This window comes from Rhinoderma darwinii, chromosome 2, assembly GCF_050947455.1.
Source record: "Rhinoderma darwinii isolate aRhiDar2 chromosome 2, aRhiDar2.hap1, whole genome shotgun sequence".
Classification (NCBI taxonomy): Eukaryota; Metazoa; Chordata; class Amphibia; order Anura; family Rhinodermatidae; genus Rhinoderma; species Rhinoderma darwinii.
The window spans coordinates 46,699,161-46,720,626 of record NC_134688.1 but is presented as its reverse complement, the minus strand read 5'-3'; the positions used below and the strand labels follow the sequence as shown (position 1 = coordinate 46,720,626).

Below are 21,466 nucleotides of genomic sequence, written 5' to 3'. Positions count from 1 at the left end.
AGTGAATCACGTAAAAAGGCGTATTAGTGGTCACTAAGGGGTTAAACCCCGTCCCAGGCTGCCAAAGTTTATTTACACGTGACAACTGCATGGTGCATTGGCAGTTGGAACGTATATAGCCGAATGGTAGGGGTTAAACTTGCTTACAAAATGAGATTGGGTATACTCCGAGCATGCAGTCTAAGTGTGGTTAACACTTTAATGACCAGGCCTGTTTGGGCATTAATGACCAAATTCTTTTCTTTAATTTTTTCATGCTCAAATTACAAGAGCAATAACTTTTTTATTTTCCATTAGTATAGCTGTATGAGGGCTTGTTTTTTTTGCAGGAAATGTTGTACTTTTTCAATGGCACCATTTTGGAGTACTTATAATTTATTGATTGGAGCAACGTTTGTTCTACGGGTCATTACGATTGCGGCAGTATCTAATATCAAGTTGTTGTTTTTTCCTGTGACCCCTTTTTAAAGAAAGCTAATCATTTTTTTCTGAAAAATGTTTTTTTTTTGGTTGGGTACTTAATTTTTAGTACATTTTATTTAACTCCATTTAAAGGGGTTTTCCCATCTTGGACATTTAGGGCATATCCACAGGATTTTCCATAAAAGTTCAGTAGAGGCAGTTCCCACCTATCTCTAGAACGGGGCCCCCTAAATCCCATTCTAGATTACTCGGCGGCCCTTGCCTCCTGGCCACATCCTGGTTAGGTGGTCGGGAGTTCTGGAAACAGCCGAGCTACGTTTTTCCTGTAACTCCGATAGAAGGATTTCCTATGTTCTTTCCGTAGCTACCGAGTTCCGGAACCAGCATTGCTCGCCGTGATACGCTGGTTTCCTAACTCCCATGGGAGTTACAGAAGCAATGTAGCTTAGTGAGCACTCCGCTGTTTCCATAACTCCCGACCACCTAACCAGGATGTGGCCGGGAGACAGCAATGCAGAGTAAGCTAGAACGGGGTTTACAGAGGCCCCGTTCTAGATAGGTGTGGGTCCCAGAGGAGAGACCCGCATCTATCGGACTTTTATGGCATATCCTGTAGATATGTTATAAATGTCCAAGATTGGAAAACTCCTTTAGGCTTCATGCACACTTCAGTTTTTTCCTTCAGGGTGCTATCCGTTTTTGTCACTGATAGCACCCTGAACCCATTTATTTCAATGGGGCCATGCAAACTTCAGTTTTTTTTGACGGTCCGTTGCTCCGTTCCGATCCAAAGTAGAGCATGTCCTACTTTGGTCCGAGAATCCGTGACCGTGAGGCCCATGCAAGTCAATGGGGTCGTCAAAAAAACTGAAGGCACACGGAAGGCATCCGTGTGCCGTCCGTGTGTGACGGAGCCGTTGCCTAGCAACCCGCCGGGCTGTCAGAAAAACATTAGAAAAATATTACACTAATCGGCAGCCACTTGTCTATCAATAACTGATAGAGAAAAGAGGCTGCTGATTAAAAATAAAATAAAAAATATTTCATACGTACCCGGTCGTTATCTTGGTGACGAGTCCCTCTTCTTCCTCCAGTCCGACCTTCTTTTGTGACACTGCAGCCTGTGATTGGCTGCAGAGGCGGTCACGTGGGATGAAGCGTCATCCCTGGAGGCCGGCCTTCTGACGTCATCCTGACGTGCGTGACCGCCACTACAGCCTGTGATTGGCTGCAGTGGCGACATGGATGAAACGTCATCGCTGGAGGCCGGACAGGAGGAAAGAAAGTATGAATGTTTTTTTTTGTTTTTTTGCTACATTAAAATTTTATTTTCTGCGCGCCGAGCATGTACTGTCAAGGTTGCTGAAAGAGTTACCGCCGATCAGTGCAGGCCATTAACTCTTTCAGAACCCGACAGTACCATGCTCGGCGCACGGAAACACGGAGTGCACACGGAAATCACACGGCCGCAAAAACGGGTTCACGGACCCGTCAAAAGCGGCCGTGAAAAAGGTGATGTAAGTGTGCACGAGGCCTTAAACTTTTTTTTTCTCCCACTTGGGGAGTTAAAGGGATATTCCGGTTAGAACAAGCCATAGGATAGGGGGTAACTTGCTGATGGGTGGGTTATCCGACAGTTGGGATTCCCACCAATCACAACAGCGCGGTGGTCTTGTTCCCCCTGTTTGAATGGGGGTACGGGATAGGGGGTAACTTGTTCTAACTGGAACACCCCTTTAGAGCAGTGATTCTTTGATCGCTTATATAATGCTTTGGTATACTTAGTATTCCAAAGCATTATTGCCTGGGATGGCCTTCGTTAGGCTCCGGCTACTTTAGTAACACAGGAGCGGCACGCGATTTTGTCGTGGAACGTCCGATGAGCTGAAATTGCGGCATTCAAGGAGTTAAACTGACGGAATCAGTTATCTCCGATTCCAGCAGGAACCAGGCTGTGTATTATACAACCGTGCCACTAGAATGTCGTGGGTACTGCCACTGTACCCACAAGACGAGTGACGGATGTATGCGTCACAATGCGGTAACTAGCACCGGCTCATGACATATTTCTGGCTCAATATTAAGGGGTTAATAACCGCTAAACGAAAGCATTTTAGTGCCATTTCATGGTAAGGCTGTGTTCACATCACCGTCTGTGTCCGCTGAGGGGTTCTGTCGGAAGTTTGTCGGGTTAACCCCTCCGCAGAAAGGCAAACTGAAACCTCAGCTTTCGCTTCCCTCACCATTGAACTTAATGGTTCTTGACTGCGCTATTGGTTCAGTCAAGAACTGAACCCTGTCACAACGGTGAGAGGGAAACTATTAGCTAGGTTCCCATGACCATCGATATCAATTGTGAGAGACATGGAAGCTGAGGTTTCCGTTTGCCTTTCCGTTGACTGGTTAAACCGACGGAAACCGACTGAACCCCTCAAGGGAAGGGCAACGGTGATGTGAACAGGTCCTAAATCAAGCACAATGTCTGAATATAACCGGTCTCCTGTTTCTGAGAAGCGAATATAAAACGGATAACCGATATGGCTGAACTACCAGTTGTTACTTTTGCAAAAATGGCCACAACAAATCAGATGCAGCAAAACTATAACTTTACATCCTCGGTGGAAACTCTCTGAACGTAGCGGTGTCTGAATACTCACCCCCCACACGTGCCTGTGCTGCACCCTCTGCAGGTAGGACGTTACACGTGCGCTGCTTCTCATGGATTCTACATGTAGTTTCTTGTATCACGCGCTGACAGCAGATCAATGCCGGCGGTGCAAAAAAACCCTGTCATAAGTAAAGGGGGGGTGGGGTGGAGGGGTAGTCGTTCACCAAGGCCATTTTTCTATTCACTGGGGTGATGGGATTTTGTCCATCCCACCACAGAGGGCTGCCTACGCATGTCCCAGCTCACACCAGAAACACTTGTGAATTTCCATAGTGGACACCCAAAAAAAAACTATCAAACACCCTTAATCCATAAAGGGTTCTTCCCCAAAATGGACTCCCACCTTTTCACGTTTTGATCAGAAAATTGCCATGACCTCTCCTAATAAGACACATAGAAAAGACACGACGAGGAGCATTTATTATACTACAACACACCTTTATCTGTGAACATCCTGGGCCTCATTTATGACCTCGTGCACAAATCCACCAACCAGATCAATGCTCTCACTTCTAACTCACACTGGAAATATGAAAGCTGAAAAGTGATTGGTTCACCCCTGTAGCTATACACGAGGCCGCCGTCCTCCACTACTGCAGGACAAGAGACTTGACCCCACGTTATGTACCTGAATAACACCAAACGTGTGATACATGGCACCTTAGACACGGGAAGTGGGCAGCACAAGGAGCGCTATCTTACCCGCTCTGTGTTGGCAGCTATCGCACGTCTCCTCGCCGTCGGCCATTTTAGAGCCTCTGATCTTCTCTTTCGCGCCCTTCCAAGCCGCTCCGCGGCTGATCACGTGATCAAGGGCGGTGCTTCCCTCCGCCCCTCCCCGGCTGTCATGTGATACGCTTTGGCGCGTTCTTAGACCTTCACACATTTTGCGCCATTATCGCTGTATGATGTAAGTTGCAGACCGATGTTTATAAGTGTATCGCTAATCACGGTTTTGTTTGCATGTCAGTCATAGTTGCCTCCTTTTCAGAAGGTAGTGCACAAGCCCTGTCCTCAAATACTCACCCCGCCCTATAGCAGCAGTGACAGGAGAATTGGCTATCCACAGTGCCCACATAACAGTGCCAGCTGTAATGCCCCCATGATAGCCACGGTGCCCCCCAAATTAGTAACATCCTCAGTGCCCCTTCTCTTACCTAGGGCGGTAATAACGCCATTGGTGGTTCAGTGATGGCCGCAGGTACCAATGTTTTTGTGTCCTTGCTGCCCACAATGTAGCGGTTACATGATCAGACAGTGGGGGATGATTTACCAAGCAAAAGGCGCCGGAATTCTGCCAAAAAAGTGGTGTATTTGGCATTCGCCAAATTTGTTACGAGTTCTGGACACATTCTGCACTCTCCTAGACGGTTTTGAAAAGGTACTAGAAAAAGACTAGAAAAATGCGCCAGATTGGTTGACCGCATACAGCTTTTTTTTGCGCAAATTGATGTCATATATACCAGCCATGACGTGTCTAGCACAATTGGCCAAATTTATGGTATACCGTGGATCCCTGTGATAAATGGCGCAGTTTCTGTCTGTCTGGTCTAGTTTTATATCACCTTTAAAAGCGTATTCCCATCTCAGACATTTATAGTATGCCCACAGGATGTGCCGTACATGTCTGATATGCCGAGAACAGGGATTCGCCCGTCTGGTGAAGTGGCCACGGCATCCAGAGAAAAACACTGCAGCGTGGCCAGCTCGGCTGTTTCCATTATAATAATAATAATAATCTTTATTTATATAGCGCCAACATATTACGCAGCACTTTACAATTTAGAGGGAACATGAAACAAACAATATCAGACATTACATAGTGACAAAGATCATTTACAATTCAAACCTGGGGAGTGAGGACCCTGCTCGCAAGAGCTTACAATCTATGAGGACATAAGGGAGACACAAAGTGTAATAGTGTTTGTTCTGTACAATGGTCCGGCCATTTTTATACACATGCGGTGGTAACATAAAGTTGCATGAGCCGGTCACCAGCCAGTATCTGTGTATGACTGACATGAAGAGAAGGAGTGTGAGGGAATCTTATTCTGATGACTAATCTAAATGGAGGGCCATGGAAAGGAGTCAGATTAGGGAATGTTATAGGCCTGTCTAAATAGATGTGTTTTCAGGGCACGTTTAAAACTGTGGATATTGGGAATTAATCTGATTGTCTGGGGTAGCACATTCCAGAGGACGGGTGCAGCACGAGAGAAATCCTGGAGACGGTAGTGGGAGGTTCGGATTATGGAGGATTTTAATCTAAGGTCGTTGGCAGAACGTAGAGCCCGAGTAGGGTGGTAGACAGAGATGAGGGAGGAGATGTAAGGAGGTGCAGCACTGTGGAGAGCTTTGTGGGTGAGAGTAATAAGTTTGAATTTTATTCGGAAGGGGATGGGCAACCAGTGCAGTGACTGGCACAGATTAGAGGCGTTGGTGTAGCGGTTGGTCATAAAGATGAGCCTGGCTGCTGCATTGAGGATAGATTGGAGAGGGGAGAGTTTAGTGAGGGGAAGACCGACTACCATGTGGCCACTGCATCCAGGCAAACACTGCAGCGCGGCCAGCTCGGCTGTTTCCATTTTCCTAGCCATGTGGCCACCTAGTCTCCACCAAGCTGCAGCGGTCACCTCACTGGGCAGAATCGAGGAACTGGGAGCCGCATCAGCTACACATTTATGGCATTTCCTATTGCTATTCTACAAATGTCTGTGATGGAAATAATCCTTTAAGGGTATATTCACACAGTGCAGTATTAGTGCCGTTTTTGAAGCCACAAACAGGAGTAGATTAAAAAAAAAAGAGACGTAAAATCTTTAATATGTACTTCCCTTATCTTTACGATTTACTCCTTGTTGTGGCTTAAAAAACTGCACTGTGTGATCATACCTTTAGGCCTGATTCACACAAGCGCTGCGCATCTCGGACGTGAAAAACTACAGTTTTTCACGTCCGAGGTGCATCCGTGCTCGGCGCTGCGGGACGCGATGTCTCGCACCCCCCATAGTTGAGAGTCTATGGAGGGATGCGCGAAAAGAACGGACATGTCCTATTTACCCACGGACCCTTCACACGGTCCATTGAAACAACGGCTGTGTGAACTGCCACATTGAATAACATAGGTCCGTGGGACGGCCGTCCCACGGATGTTTAACACGCTCGTGTGAATAAGGCCTTATTGTAAGATGATACAGGCAGCTCAGAGCTAGTAGTTGGCACACACAAGGGAGGGGGAAGGAGTCCGCAGGTAGGGAAGAGAGCAGCTCAGCAAAATACAGAAGTGTCATTTGTTTGTACCGTATAGGGTGGTATTATTTATATGTACAATATATGGCAGTATTATTTATATGTACAATATATGGCAGTATTATTTATGTGTACAATATGTGGCAGTATTATTTATATGTACAATATATGGCAGTATTATTTATATGTACAATATATGGCAGTATTATTTATATGTACAATATATGGCAGTATTATTTATATGTACAATATATGGCAGTATTATTTATATGTACAATATATGGCAGTATTATTTATATGTACAATATATGGCAGTATTATTTATGTATACAATATGTGGCAGTATTATTTATATGTACAATATATGGCAGTATTATTTATATGTACAATATATGGCAGTATTATTTATATGTACAATATGTGGCAGTATTATTTATATGTACAATATATGGCAGTATATTATTTATATGTACAATATGTGGCAGTATTATTTATATGTACAATATATGGCAGTATTATTTATATGTACAATATATGGCAGTATTATTTATATGTACAATATGTGGCAGTATTATTTATATGTACAATATATGGCAGTATTATTTATATGTACAATATGTGGCAGTATTATTTATATGTACAATATGTGGCAGTATTATTTATATGTACAATATATGGCAGTATTATTTATATGTACAATATGTGGCAGTATTATTTATATGTACAATATATGGCAGTATATTATTTATATGTACAATATGTGGCAGTATTATTTATATGTACAATATATGGCAGTATTATTTATATGTACAATATATGGCAGTATTATTTATATGTACAATATGTGGCAGTATTATTTATATGTACAATATATGGCAGTATTATTTATATGTACAATATGTGGCAGTATTATTTATATGTACAATATGTGGCAGTATTATTTATATGTACAATATGTGGCAGTATTATTTATATGTACAATATATGGCAGTATTATTTATATGTACAATATATGGCAGTATTATTTATATGTACAATATGTGGCAGTATTATTTATATGTACAATATATGGCAGTATATTATTTATATGTACAATATGTGGCAGTATTATTTATATGTACAATATGTGGCAGTATTATTTATATGTACAATATGTGGCAGTATTATTTATATGTACAATATATGGCAGTATTATTTATATGTACAATATGTGGCAGTATTATTTATATGTACAATATGTGGCAGTATTATTTATATGTACAATATGTGGCAGTATTATTTATATGTACAATATGTGGCAGTATTATTTATATGTACAATATATGGCAGTATTATTTATATGTACAATATGTGGCAGTATTATTTATATGTACAATATGTGGCAGTATTATTTATATGTACAATATGTGGCAGTATTATTTATATGTACAATATGTGGCAGTATTATTTATATGTACAATATATGGCAGTATTATTTATATGTACAATATGTGGCAGTATTATTTATATGTACAATATGTGGCAGTATTATTTATATGTACAATATGTGGCAGTATTATTTATATGTACAATATGTGGCAGTATTATTTATATGTACAATATGTGGCAGTATTATTTATATGTACAACATATGGCAGTATTATTTATATGTATAATATGTGGCAGTATTATTTATATGTACAATATATGGCAGTATTATTTATATGTACAATATGTGGCAGTATTATTTATATGTACAATATGTGGCAGTATTATTTATATGTACAACATATGGCAGTATTATTTATATGTACAATATGTGGCAGTATTATTTATATGTACAATATATGGCAGTATATTATTTATATGTACAATATGTGGCAGTATTATTTATATGTACAATATATGGCAGTATTATTTATATGTACAATATATGGCAGTATTATTTATATGTACAATATGTGGCAGTATTATTTATATGTACAATATATGGCAGTATTATTTATATGTACAATATGTGGCAGTATTATTTATATGTACAATATGTGGCAGTATTATTTATATGTACAATATGTGGCAGTATTATTTATATGTACAATATATGGCAGTATTATTTATATGTACAATATATGGCAGTATTATTTATATGTACAATATGTGGCAGTATTATTTATATGTACAATATATGGCAGTATATTATTTATATGTACAATATGTGGCAGTATTATTTATATGTACAATCTGTGGCAGTATTATTTATATGTACAATATATGGCAGTATTATTTATATGTACAATATATGGCAGTATTATTTATATGTACAATATGTGGCAGTATTATTTATATGTACAATATGTGGCAGTATTATTTATATGTACAATATGTGGCAGTATTATTTATATGTACAATATGTGGCAGTATTATTTATATGTACAATATGTGGCAGTATTATTTATATGTACAATATGTGGCAGTATTATTTATATGTACAATATGTGGCAGTATTATTTATATGTACAATATATGGCAGTATTATTTATATGTACAATATGTGGCAGTATTATTTATATGTACAATATGTGGCAGTATTATTTATATGTACAATATGTGGCAGTATTATTTATATGTACAATATGTGGCAGTATTATTTATATGTACAATATATGGCAGTATTATTTATATGTACAATATGTGGCAGTATTATTTATATGTACAATATGTGGCAGTATTATTTATATGTACAATATGTGGCAGTATTATTTATATGTACAATATGTGGCAGTATTATTTATATGTACAATATGTGGCAGTATTATTTATATGTACAATATGTGGCAGTATTATTTATATGTACAATATATGGCAGTATTATTTATATGTACAATATGTGGCAGTATTATTTATATGTACAATATGTGGCAGTATTATTTATATGTACAATATGTGGCAGAATTATTTATATGTACAATATATGGCAGTATTATTTATATGTACAACATATGGCAGTATTATTTATATGTATAATATATGGCAGTATTATTTATATGTACAATATATGGCAGTATTATTTATATGTACAATATGTGGCAGTATTATTTATATGTACAATATGTGGCAGTATTATTTATATGTACAATATATGGCAGTATTATTTATATGTACAATATGTGGCAGTATTATTTATATGTACAATATATGGCAGTATTATTTATATGTTTATATGTACAATATGTGGCAGTATTATTTATATGTACAATATGTGGCAGTATTATTTATATGTACAATATATGGCAGTATTATTTATATGTACAATATATGGCAGTATTATTTATATGTACAATATGTGGCAGTATTATTTATATGTACAATATATGGCAGTATTATTTATATGTACAATATGTGGCAGTATTATTTATATGTACAATATATGGCAGTATTATTTATATGTACAATATATGGCAGTATTATTTATATGTACAATATATGGCAGTATTATTTATATGTACAATATATGGCAGTATTATTTATATGTTTATATGTACAATATATGGCAGTATTATTTATATGTTTATATGTACAATATATGGCAGTATTATTTATATGTACAATATGTGGCAGTATTATTTATATGTACAATATGTGGCAGTATTATTTATATGTACAATATGTGGCAGTATTATTTATATGTACAATATGTGGCAGTATTATTTATATGTACAATATGTGGCAGTATTATTTATATGTACAATATGTGGCAGTATTATTTATATGTACAATATATGGCAGTATTATTTATATGTACAATATGTGGCAGTATTATTTATATGTACAATATATGGCAGTATTATTTATATGTTTATATGTACAATATGTGGCAGTATTATTTATATGTACAATATGTGGCAGTATTATTTATATGTACAATATATGGCAGTATTATTTATATGTACAATATATGGCAGTATTATTTATATGTACAATATGTGGCAGTATTATTTATATGTACAATATATGGCAGTATTATTTATATGTACAATATGTGGCAGTATTATTTATATGTACAATATATGGCAGTATTATTTATATGTACAATATATGGCAGTATTATTTATATGTACAATATATGGCAGTATTATTTATATGTTTATATGTACAATATATGGCAGTATTATTTATATGTTTATATGTACAATATATGGCAGTATTATTTATATGTACAATATGTGGCAGTATTATTTATATGTACAATATGTGGCAGTATTATTTATATGTACAATATGTGGCAGTATTATTTATATGTACAATATATGGCAGTATTATTTATATGTACAATATGTGGCAGTATTATTTATATGTACAATATATGGCAGTATTATTTGTGTGTACAATATATGGCAGTTTTATTTGTGTGTAGAGTATATGGTAGTATTATTTATATGGACAGTGTAGCGTCCACAGCTGCGGACCATCGTTCCGACTTACCTCCCGACGTCCGCAGCCATGGACTTGTGAGTGCTGACCGGTATTTCCTTCCTAGGAGACGCCAGCACTCACTTCCGCTCTGCTGTGTTCCGTACGGTGCGCACACGCTTGTGTTCGGCCTTAAAGGGCACGTGTAAAATATTACCAATTAGCCCATGATCACCCTGGGACATAAAAAGGACTCTGCCCTTTCACTCCTGGTCTGAGCTTTATTCTGTATACCCGTGTTAGTCTTAGCAAATGGTCCCTTAGTGTTCCCGTTGTTCCCGTGCCCTGCTACCTGGATCCTGTATCCCGTGCTGTATTTGTTCCTGAGCCTTAGAGTGTTGGAGTCGTGTTGTGCCACCTGTCACGCCTGATGTCTTACATCACGTCTGGTGTCATCTGCCATGTCTGATATCATCCGCCATGTCTGATATCATCCGCCACGTGTGGCGTCATCTGCCTTCAAGTTTCATCTGTGCCTAAGTCTCTGCTACTGTCTGGACTATCAAAGGTACTCTTGTACTAGGACTTTGTATAGACTGTTTGGCAAGCTGCTACTCCGCTACGGCGGTGCAGCCTAAGTGGGTCCACATACCCATGGATTGTGTCATACAGTATATGGTTGTAATATTTGTATGTAAAGTATATAGTAGTATTATTTATATATACAAAATATGGCAGTATGATTTGTGTGTAAATTATATGGTGACATTATTTATGTGTACACTATATGGAAGTATTATTTATGTGTGTCACGGTCTGTGGGTATGTGGACACACTAGACCGCACCGCCGTATCGCGGAGGCAGCTTGCCAAACAACAGAGCACCCAATCCATACAAAGTCCCGCACAAGGGTACCTGAATAGTGCAGACAGTGGCAGCAGCTTTAGCACGGATGGAGGTGGGTACAGCAGGTTGCGCCAGACGTGGCGGACGACAGCAGGTGCAGCAGGTTGGGCCAGACGTGGAGGATGACAGCAGTTGAAGCAGGACACGACTCCAATCACTAACAGGCTCGGGTACAATAACACAGCACGGGATACAGGTAGCAGGGCACGGCTAAACACTAAGGGACCATTTGCAAGGACAAACATGGGAATACTAACGACGCTCAGGCAATGAGCAAAGGGGAAGGGCTCCTCTAATAGTCCAGGGTGATAATGGGCTAATTACTGATGTTTTACATGTGTGCGCACTGGCCCTTTAAGGCCGGGCGCGAGCGTTAGTGTGCACCCTGCGGGACACAGCAGAGTGGAGCGGAAGTGAGTGCTGGCGTCTCCTGGGGAGGAGATGCGGGTCAGCGCTCACCAGACCATGGCTGCGGCTGTCGAGGGGTGAGTAATCCCGACGGTCCGCGGCCATGGATGTTACAATATGTACAATATATGGCAGTATTATTTGTGTGTATGGTGACATTGCGTACAATGTATGGGTGTATTACTTATATTAACGCATTAGTGACCGCCCATTAGTGTTTTTACGGCGGACACTAACAGGCTTTATTCAGATGCAGTAGCCTTTTTACGGCGCTGCATCGGAATAAATAAATAGCGCCGGGAACACTTAAATCTCCCTGCTCTCAGCTACCAGAGGTAGCTGAGGGCTAGGATCATAACTGCTCGATCGGGTGAGATCAAAATAAGTATCGATCCCGCCCCTTTAACCCCTCAGATGCGGTGCTCAATAGTGAGCACCGCATCTGAGTGGTTTTGGTGGGAGGGGGCTCCCTCTCTCACCCCACCGGCACCCTGCGATCTGCGATAAGATCGCAGGGTGCCGGTGTCTTCTATGGCAGCTGAGGGCCTAATAAAGGCCCCCAGGTCTGCCTCCAGTCAATGCTTGCTAGCCAATTCCAGAGGCATGGCCTAGCAGATGCCTGTCCGTTTTATACGGACAGGCAGTAATACACAGAAGTATTACCGTGTATTATAGAAGCGATCAGATGATCGCATAGTTAAGTCCCCTAGTGGGACTAATAAGAAAAATTTTAAAAAAAGTTTGATAGAGTTAATAATAAATAAATAAAAATCCAAAGGGAAAAAAATGTAAAACCCACTTTTTCCACTTACAAAATGCTTTATTATAAAAAAAAGTTATACATATTTAGTATCGCCGCATCCGTAATGACCCCAACTAAAGAGCTAATACATTATTAACAATAGAAGAATTGCTGCTTTCTGTGAATCCTGCCTTAAAAAAAAAACGTGCTAAAAAATGATCAAAAAGTCGCATCTACTCCAAAATGGTACAAATAAAAACTACAAGTCGTCCCGCAAAATAAAAGCCCTTATAAAGTTGCATCGACAGAAAAATAAAAAAGTTATGGCTCTTCAAATATGGAGACACAAAAACAAATCATTTTGAAAAAAAAGTGTTTTTACTGCGTAAAAGTAGTAAAACATACGAAAGCGATATCAATTTGGTATATTTGCAATCGTAACAACCCGCTGAATAAAGTCACGGTGTACTTTATACCACACGGTAAACGGCGTAAATTTAGTTCGCAAAAAAATTTCTGTTTTTCTTTCTATCCCCCCCAAAAATGAAGTTAATAAAAGTTTATTAATAAATTATATGTACCCCAAAATGGTGGTATTAAAAAATACAAATTGTCCCGCAAACAACAAGACCTTATACAGCTATGTCGACACAAAAATAAAAAAGTTATAGCTCTTGGAATGAGACGATGGAAAAACGCAAAAAATAAGGCCTAAAATAGGCAGTTCCATCATGGTTTCCGTTATTACTGGAGCCCTGACAGAGATATTGTGCCAGTGGGCACGGATCTACCTTATATATGCATGCTGAGCACATCATTTTTGCAGGCCTATATAATACAGATGTGGATGATAATTAATACATGGGCCTTGACTTACATATACAGTATATATTAGCTGTATTGTGCTTCTTTTTGGTTGATAAGTCACTGTGTAAATACATAACATAACCACAAGATGGTGCTCTATCCTTCCAATTCTCAACATCTTGTTTTAAACTACAAAGGAAAAAGAATATTTTTTGAAGACCAGTCCTCAAAAGAAATCTACACCAAACCCCTAAATAAATACAAACTCCAGACCCCTAATCAAGTTCAGACACCAGACCACAAAATAGAGACCTCAGACACCAAAATAATTCCAGACCCACACAAAAAGTATGTCCCCAGACCAGAGAAATAAATAAATAAATCCAGACCCCAAAATTGAGATCCCAGACCCCAAAAATACAGACCTCAGACCAGAGTAAAAAAAATAAAATTTTTTAGACCCCAGTCCAAACCCGTCCACTTACTTACCACTCTTCCTTCACCTCTAGGTGCTGTGCCATACAGAGTTGTTGATGCCAGACAGCGCCAGGGTGTTGCATCGGGGTAAGGCGTTGTTCAAGACCCATCGGACCCCCCTCCATCGCCACTGCCTGAAGCCACAAGAGTGATCTCACTGCTTGGATTTTTATACATCTGCTTATTCAATCACAGGTTAGCGATCACTGTATACAGAAAGCTGGTCAAAGATGTAACACTTATTACGAATTATCATTTTTGCAGATATCTTCAGTAGTGAAACTGATCAGTTCTGACTGATAGAAATCAGATTTATTGGTTCGAACACTTGCTCATGCTTTAAAACTTATATTGGTCATTAGTGATAAAAAAAAAAATGAGTTCCGATGTAAATGCATAATATTTACACAGTGGAGTCCCATTATTATGACCACCAGCTAATATCCAGAGTAACCGGCGTGTGCAGCACGGACAGCAGGTAGACGGGCTAGGAGTGACTCAATAAGGTGCTGGTCGGTTGTCTCCGGTATCTGGAGCCGCTGACTGCAGTGCATTCCACATTTGCTGGAGGGTGCGTGGGGGAGGATCCATAGAGCGAACAAGACCATCGAGGTGGTCCCACAAATGCTCAATTGGGTTCAAGTCTGGCGAATTAGGGGGCTAGAGAAGTACTTGGACGTTCTAGTCGTGCTCTTCCAACCACTGTCGGACATTTCTAGCCGTGTAACATTTCGCATTGTCTTACTGTGAGATTACATCTGCCCCAGGGAAGACAAACCTCATGTATGGGTGGACGTGATCTGCAACGATGGATTCATACACAAATCGGATCAGAGCCTTCCACATGGATGAGTGGGCTCAGAGAATGCCATGAAAAAATTCCCCAGACCATAACACTGCCACCACCAGCTTGTGTTCTTCCAGCAATGGTTGCAGGGTGTTTGTTCTCTGATGTTTCTCGCCTGACACGCCAACGGCCATCCGTTCGATGAAGCAGAAAATGTGACTCATGGGAGAAGGTATAACATCTATGGCCACGGCTCGTCGTTCTGACTTAAACCTCGACGGCCATGGCCATGGACATCTGTGTGCAGCGTCGTCCTCCTGTAAGGCGCGGGCACTCACTACCGGACTTCTAAACTGTCTCCGGAGGGCGCACACATCCAGGCGTGCACGGTCTTAAAGGGCCGCATTTTGCAGGAAGTCTGCAATCTAGCCCAGGATGCCCAGGGTTATAAAAAGGGCTCTTCCATCTTGCTCTTTGCCAGAGCGTTGTTTGTTACCCATAGTTTGTCGTGCTAATGGTCTCCCAGTGTCTTCCAGTTTCCCAGTGTACCTTGTTCCTTTATCCCGTATCCTGTTTCCATGCTATCCTGTTCTAGTGCCGTGCTGTGCTAGAGTCTACGCTTGCTTTGCTACGCCTCACCTGACGTCTTCCCGCCGCCTGGTCCCAGACGTGCCTGCCTCACTACTATCTACGTTGCATTGGGTATCCTCACTGAACTATTGTACTCTGTACCTTACCTGTTTGGCCAGCTGCCATCCCGCTACGCGGTACGGCCCAGTGGGTCCACACCCCGCTTCTTGACAGTACGCTCTGGCCATGGACTCCGCTGGTCAATTCAAAGGCATGTCACCCTCTCAAGCCATGCAGGCAGACCTGCTGGATCTCCGAGCTAGGCAGGATCAGCTCCTTGTGGCAGTGGACTCTATGGCGCAGCAGCTAGGGACGCTAGTTGCTTCTCTTCCTGCCTCTATGCAAGCTCCTCAAGCCGATCCTCCTGGTACTCCTCCTGGTAGTTCTGGTCCAGATCCTCGGTTCTCGCTGCCATTGCCCTCTCGGTTCGATGGAGACGCCAGTTTATGTCTGGGGTTTCTGAACGGACGTTCAGCCAAGTAGGACGGAGCCAAGATCACATTAATCATATCCCTTCTGACTGGCAAGGCCCTGGCATGGGCTAATCCTATCTGGGAACGTCAGGGACCCGAGACCCAAGATTTCCAGGGATTCGTACGACTATTCCGGACTGTTTTCGAGGAGCTAAGTCGAGTCTCGTCGGCAGCCACTGCCATCTTCAACTTACGCAAAGAGGACACCTCCATGGGCGAATATACGATCCAGTTCCGGACTCTGGCAGGAGAGCTATCCTGGATCAATGAGGCCTTGGTGGCATCCTTTTGGCATGGCCTGTCCGCGATCAAGGACGCACTGGCCGCTCGAGACCTGCCTCCTGCCTTGGACGACTTGATTCCTCTTGCTACTCGGGTAGACATAAGGCTGAGGGAGAGATCTCACGAGGTTCGTCAGGAGCGACGGCGCCAGTCTAGACTGGCGCCCAACTTCCAGCAACCCCTCTTGCCCGCTGCTATGGCTTTGCCCGATGTCCCGATGCAAGTAGACCGACTAAAACTATCGGTCCAGGAGAAGCAGCGCAGGTGCACCTCTGGACTTTGCTTATATTGCGGCCTCGCTGGCCATGTTGTGCGTCTGTGCCCTCAGAGACCAAAAAACCCCAGCGCCTAGGTTTGGTTGGAGAGACAACACTGGGCGTCAACACATTGAATCGAGAACTCTCTTCCAAACTATTCATTCCCGTAACCATCATAGCTGGCGAGAAGCCCCATCCGGTCTCTGCCTACCTGGACTCCGGCTCTGCAGCCAACTTAATCTTTCAAGACCTGGTGGATCTTCTTCAGTTGCCTACTATCCTGCTTGAAAGGCCGTTGATCGTTGCCTCGGTGGCTGGACTGCCATTGCCTGACCCAGTTGTGTACGTAACCAAGCCATTGAGACTCCAAGTGGGAGCTCTTCATGCTGAGCTCACCCCCCTGTTCGTCCTGTCCAAGGCTGTCAACCCCATGCTGCTGGGTTTGCCTTTGCTCCGCCTGCATGCCCCCGTCCTGGATTGGAACTCTGGAGAGGTTCTCCAATGGAGCCCGAAGTGTCTTGACCGCTGTCTGGGCCATATGCAGTCGCCACAGTCTGCTCCTCTTCAGCCATTGACAGGGTTGCCTTCTTGTTTCTCCATGTTCTCCGATGTCTTCAATAAATAGGAGGCTGAGACCTTGCCGCTACACCGGGCATATGATTGTCCGATCGACCTGGTTCCAGAATCCTCTCCTCGTCATGGTAGAATGTACACTCTCTCCTTGCCAGAGACCCAGTCCATGTCGGCCTACATTAAGGAGAACCTGGAGAGGGGTTTCATTCGTAAATCCTCATCCACGGCCGGAGCGGGGTTCTTCTTTGTTAAGAAAAAAGATGGAATTTCTACGACCTTGCATTGACTACCGAGGCCTAAATCAGATCACGGTAAAGAACAGGTACCCTCTGCCTTTGATCTCTGAACTGTTTGATCGCATACGGGGGGCTAAATTTTTTTCCTAAACTGGACCTGCGGGTGGCCTACAATCTGGTTCGGATTCGTCGAGGTGACGAGTGGAAGACTGCTTTTAATACTCGTGATGGGCACTACGAATACTTAGTTATGCCCTTCGGCCTGTGTAACGCCCCCGCAGTATTTCAAGAATTTGTCAATGACATTTTTCGTGATCTCCTTTATGTTTGTGTTGTGGTGTATCTCGATGACATTTTGATTTTTTCCCCCAGATCCAGTAACTCATCAAAGTCATGTCCGCCAGGTGTTGCTCCATCTAACAGAGAATCGCCTTTATGCCAAGCTGGAGAAGTGTGTGTTTGAGAAGAAGTCTCTATCCTTCCTGGGCTATATCATCTCCGATCAGGGCCTCAAGATGGACCCCCAGAAGGTAAAGGCTGTCCTGGAGTGGCCACGCCCGCAAGGCTTAAGGGCCATACAATGCTTCCTAGGATTCGCCAACTTCTACCGGCTGTTCATTCCCAACTTCTCATCTTTGACAGCCCCCATCTCTACCCTCACTAAGAAGGGTATGAATGCCAAAATGTGGACTCTGGAGGCTGAAGCCGCATTTGAATCCTTAAAAAAAGCCTTCACGTCTGCCTCCATTCTGCACCATCCTGATGTATCCCTACAGTTTTCGTTAGAGGTGGACGCTTCCTCTGTTGGTGCTGGTGCACTGTTGTTCCAGAGAGGATCGAAAGGCAAGGCTGTGGTATGTGGCTACTATTCCAAGCTGTTTTCTTCCACAGAGCGCAACTACTCGATTGGGGATCGGGAGTTACTGGCCATCAAGCTGGCTCTGCAGAAGTGGAGACATCTATTGGAGGGCGCGGTTCATCCTATCCTGATCTTTTCGGATCACGAGAATTTGACCTACCTACAGACGGCCCAGTGGTTAAATCCTCATCAAGCCACGTGGTCGTTGTTCTTTGCTCGGTACCGGTTTGAACTCCACTACTGACCTGCCGACAAGAATGTGAGGGCCAACGCCTTGTCTAGATCTTTTGAAACTGAGGACACTTTGGAATCTCCACAGAATATTATTGATCCATCCTGCATCTTCTCTGTGAATCCCCTGCAAGTTAGAGACATTCCTCCGGGTAGGACTTTTGTACGTCTGGCTGACCGAGGAAGAATTCTTCGCTGGGGTCACAGTTCCAAGCTGGCAGGACACGCGGGTGCTCGTAAGATCCAAGATCTAATCATCCGTCAGTTCTGGTGGCCCACGCTACCCAAAGACGTCATGGACTTTATCTCCTCATTCACGGTATGCGCAGCAAATAAAGTTGCTCACTCCAGACCTGCTGGCCTGCTCCAACCACTGCCTGTGCCCGTTGCCCCCTGGCAACATGTCGCTATGGATTTTGTCACGGATCTTCCTTCTTCCTCGAGTTGCAGCGTGATCTGGGTGGTGGTGGATCGATTTTCCAAAATGGCTCAATTCATCCCCTTGACCGGCCTGCTGTCTACTACGCGATTGGCTGACCTCTTCATCCAACACATCTTCCGTCTGCACGGCTTGCCCCTGCATATGGTCTCTGACCGAGGGGTCCAGTTCACTTCGAAGTTTTGGAGAGCACTCTGCAGCATCCTCGGTGTAAAGTTGGACTTCTCTTCGGCCTATCATCCCCAGTCCAATGGGCAAGTCGAGAGAGTTAACCAGATTATGGAGAACTATCTACGTCACTTTGTTTCCAGTCGGCATGATGATTGGGTGCAGTTGCTCCCGTGGGCAGAGTTTTCTTATAATAACCACACCAGTGAGTCGACCACTTCCAGTCCATTCTTCATCGTCTACGGTCAGCATCCTCGTATACATCTTCCTGTCCCTACTATGTCCCAGGTTCCTGCAGCCGACTCGACCTTCAGGGACTTTCTACAGATTTGGCAACAGACCCGATCTTCTATCCTGTTGGCGGTGGACCGCATGAAGAGAAAAGCAGATACAAGAAGACGGGCTCCTCCGCAGTTCCTTCCTGGGACTAAAGTCTGGTTGTCTTCTAGGAATCTCCAGCTGAGGGTGCCGTTGTGATAAATCTGCCCCTAGGTTCCTCGGACCCTTCGAAATCCTGCTACAGATCAACCCGGTATCCTACAAGCTGCGGCTTCCCCCTACCCTCAAGATTCCTAACTCCTTCCATGTCTCCTTGCTGAAGCCCGTCGTCCTGAACCGCTACTCCAGGACTCCTAGTTCCGCAGTGGTCCCTGGCGGTTCATTTGGGACTTTCGAAGTAAAGGAGATTCTGGCCACCAAGAGGGTGGGAGGAAGGACATTTTATTTAGTGGATTGGAGGGGGTTCGGCCCAGAAGAGAGGTCTTGGGAGCCAGAGGAGAACATCAATGCTCCTGTCCTCGTGAGGAAGTTTCTCTCCCGCTCTGGTCCCAAGAAGAGGGGGCGTAAGAGGGGGGATACTCTAACATCTGTGGGCACGGCTCGTCGATCTGACTTAAACCTCGACGGCCGTGGCCATGGACATCTTACCTGTGTGCAGCGTCGTCCTGTGCTATAAAAAGGGCTCTGCCCTCTTGCTCTTTGCCAGAGCGTTGTTTGTTACCCATAGTTTGTCGTGCTAATGGTCTCCCAGTGTCTTCCAGTTTCCCAGTGTACCTTTTTCCTGTATCCCGTATCCTGTTTCCGTGCTATCCTGTTCTAGTGCCGTGCTGTGCTACAGTCTATGCTTGCTTTGCTACGCCTCACCTGAGGTCTTCCAGCCTGGTCCCAGACGTGCCTGCCTCACTACTGTCTACGTTGCATCAGGTATCCTCACTGAACTATTGTACTCTGTACCTTACCTGTTTGGCCAGCTGCCATCCCGCTACGCAGTACGACCCAGCGGGTCCACACCCCGCTTCGTGACAGAAGGCAACCCTTTACTAATCATCTGTGGTCCAATTCCGATACTGAAGCCTTTTTTTCCTATGCACCTTTGTTAGCATAGGAGCAGTGACCATCCATCTGCTTCGGAGCCCCATACGCAGTAGGGTTCGCTGTTTTAGACACACGTATGGTACCCCTCTGGTAGCCCTCTGGTTTATTATCACGGTGAGCTGCTCCACTGTAGTGTGTAGTTCGCCTCTCACATCAATGGCACGGGGTGCTCCGCAGTTTCCACGTCGGTTATTCCCAATGGTACCATTTGTCCACTCACGATACACTTTCACCACAGCAGCACGCGAACAGTTCACAAACTGTGCTTTTTGAGAAATACTGCCGCCTTTGGCCCGTAATCATCCCTTTTTGCAACTCTGATAAATCGCCCCATTTACCCATGGCAACAACGAGTGACGTGTTCAGACAGCCTATCGCTCATCTTATATACCCACCAAGCCCACGACATATCACTTCCTTCATGGGCTGTGAATGTGACTCGACTGTGTATAACAATACAAACAATTTTCCATGGGTAAATCTGTTCATACCTTTTCATGCATGTTATTCAGTAATAAAGGCAAACTTTAGACAGATTTGCGATTCAGGTGTCTCGGAAAGCTGGGTGACAACCCGCGTGAGAGCAATAATAACTGCCATTAGCGGTTGTCATATCTGAAAACCAGTGAGGAAAAAAACATCTACAGTAAGTGGCTAAAAAGTGGCAGAAAATTATTTTAGCAATTTGACAGAAGAGAACTCTGTGACTTTGTTAGGTGGAAATGCTCTGCAGTATTTTACGTTTTCTTTCCTACTTTTCTTACTCTTTTTTTAAAGATGACCGATTTTACTTGCTGCTTCTCAGATGCTGGACTTAGTATATAGGGTTACCTCCCTGCTTCTATGGACGGCGAGCGTGGAATGTGACCGTATACTGATATATGAGTAAGTGACTGATGCTCTGATATCTGTCACCTAATTATAATATGGTCCAACAATTTTGTGGTTATTACGCTGGGTGTATCTGAGGACAGTTTATATTTAGAATCTGAGTGCTCCCCCCATCATTTCTTACAGTACTTGGCAGCAGGTAGTTGTAAAGTATATTTACTATGCAGGTGACCTCTGAAACGTTTACCCATATAAA

General features: G+C 42.8%; 1 protein-coding gene and 1 long non-coding RNA gene across 7 annotated transcripts in view; one reads left to right on the top strand and one right to left on the bottom strand.

The window, feature by feature from the left end:
- Nucleotides 1–3,981, bottom strand: part of RNF17 (ring finger protein 17) — a 318,008-nt gene extending 314,027 nt beyond the window's left edge. For 3 of the 6 annotated variants that reach the window (XM_075851603.1, XM_075851604.1, XM_075851605.1), the window contains exon 1: nucleotides 3,794–3,981. In XM_075851603.1, the coding sequence (XP_075707718.1) occupies nucleotides 3,794–3,977 (184 nt within the window). In that variant the 5' untranslated portion in view covers nucleotides 3,978–3,981. Of the gene's footprint in view, nucleotides 1–3,080; nucleotides 3,184–3,434; nucleotides 3,455–3,528; nucleotides 3,606–3,793 lie in introns of those variants that run through there. The other 3 variants (XM_075851606.1, XM_075851608.1, XM_075851607.1) reach the window with 3 other exon arrangements.
- LOC142742139 (uncharacterized) lies at nucleotides 3,773–21,258 on the top strand. Its single transcript, XR_012881318.1, has 3 exons — nucleotides 3,773–4,001; nucleotides 14,103–14,265; nucleotides 21,157–21,258. It is a non-coding gene; the product is annotated as an uncharacterized LOC142742139 (long non-coding RNA).
- The last annotated feature ends 208 nt before the right edge of the window (nucleotides 21,259–21,466 follow it).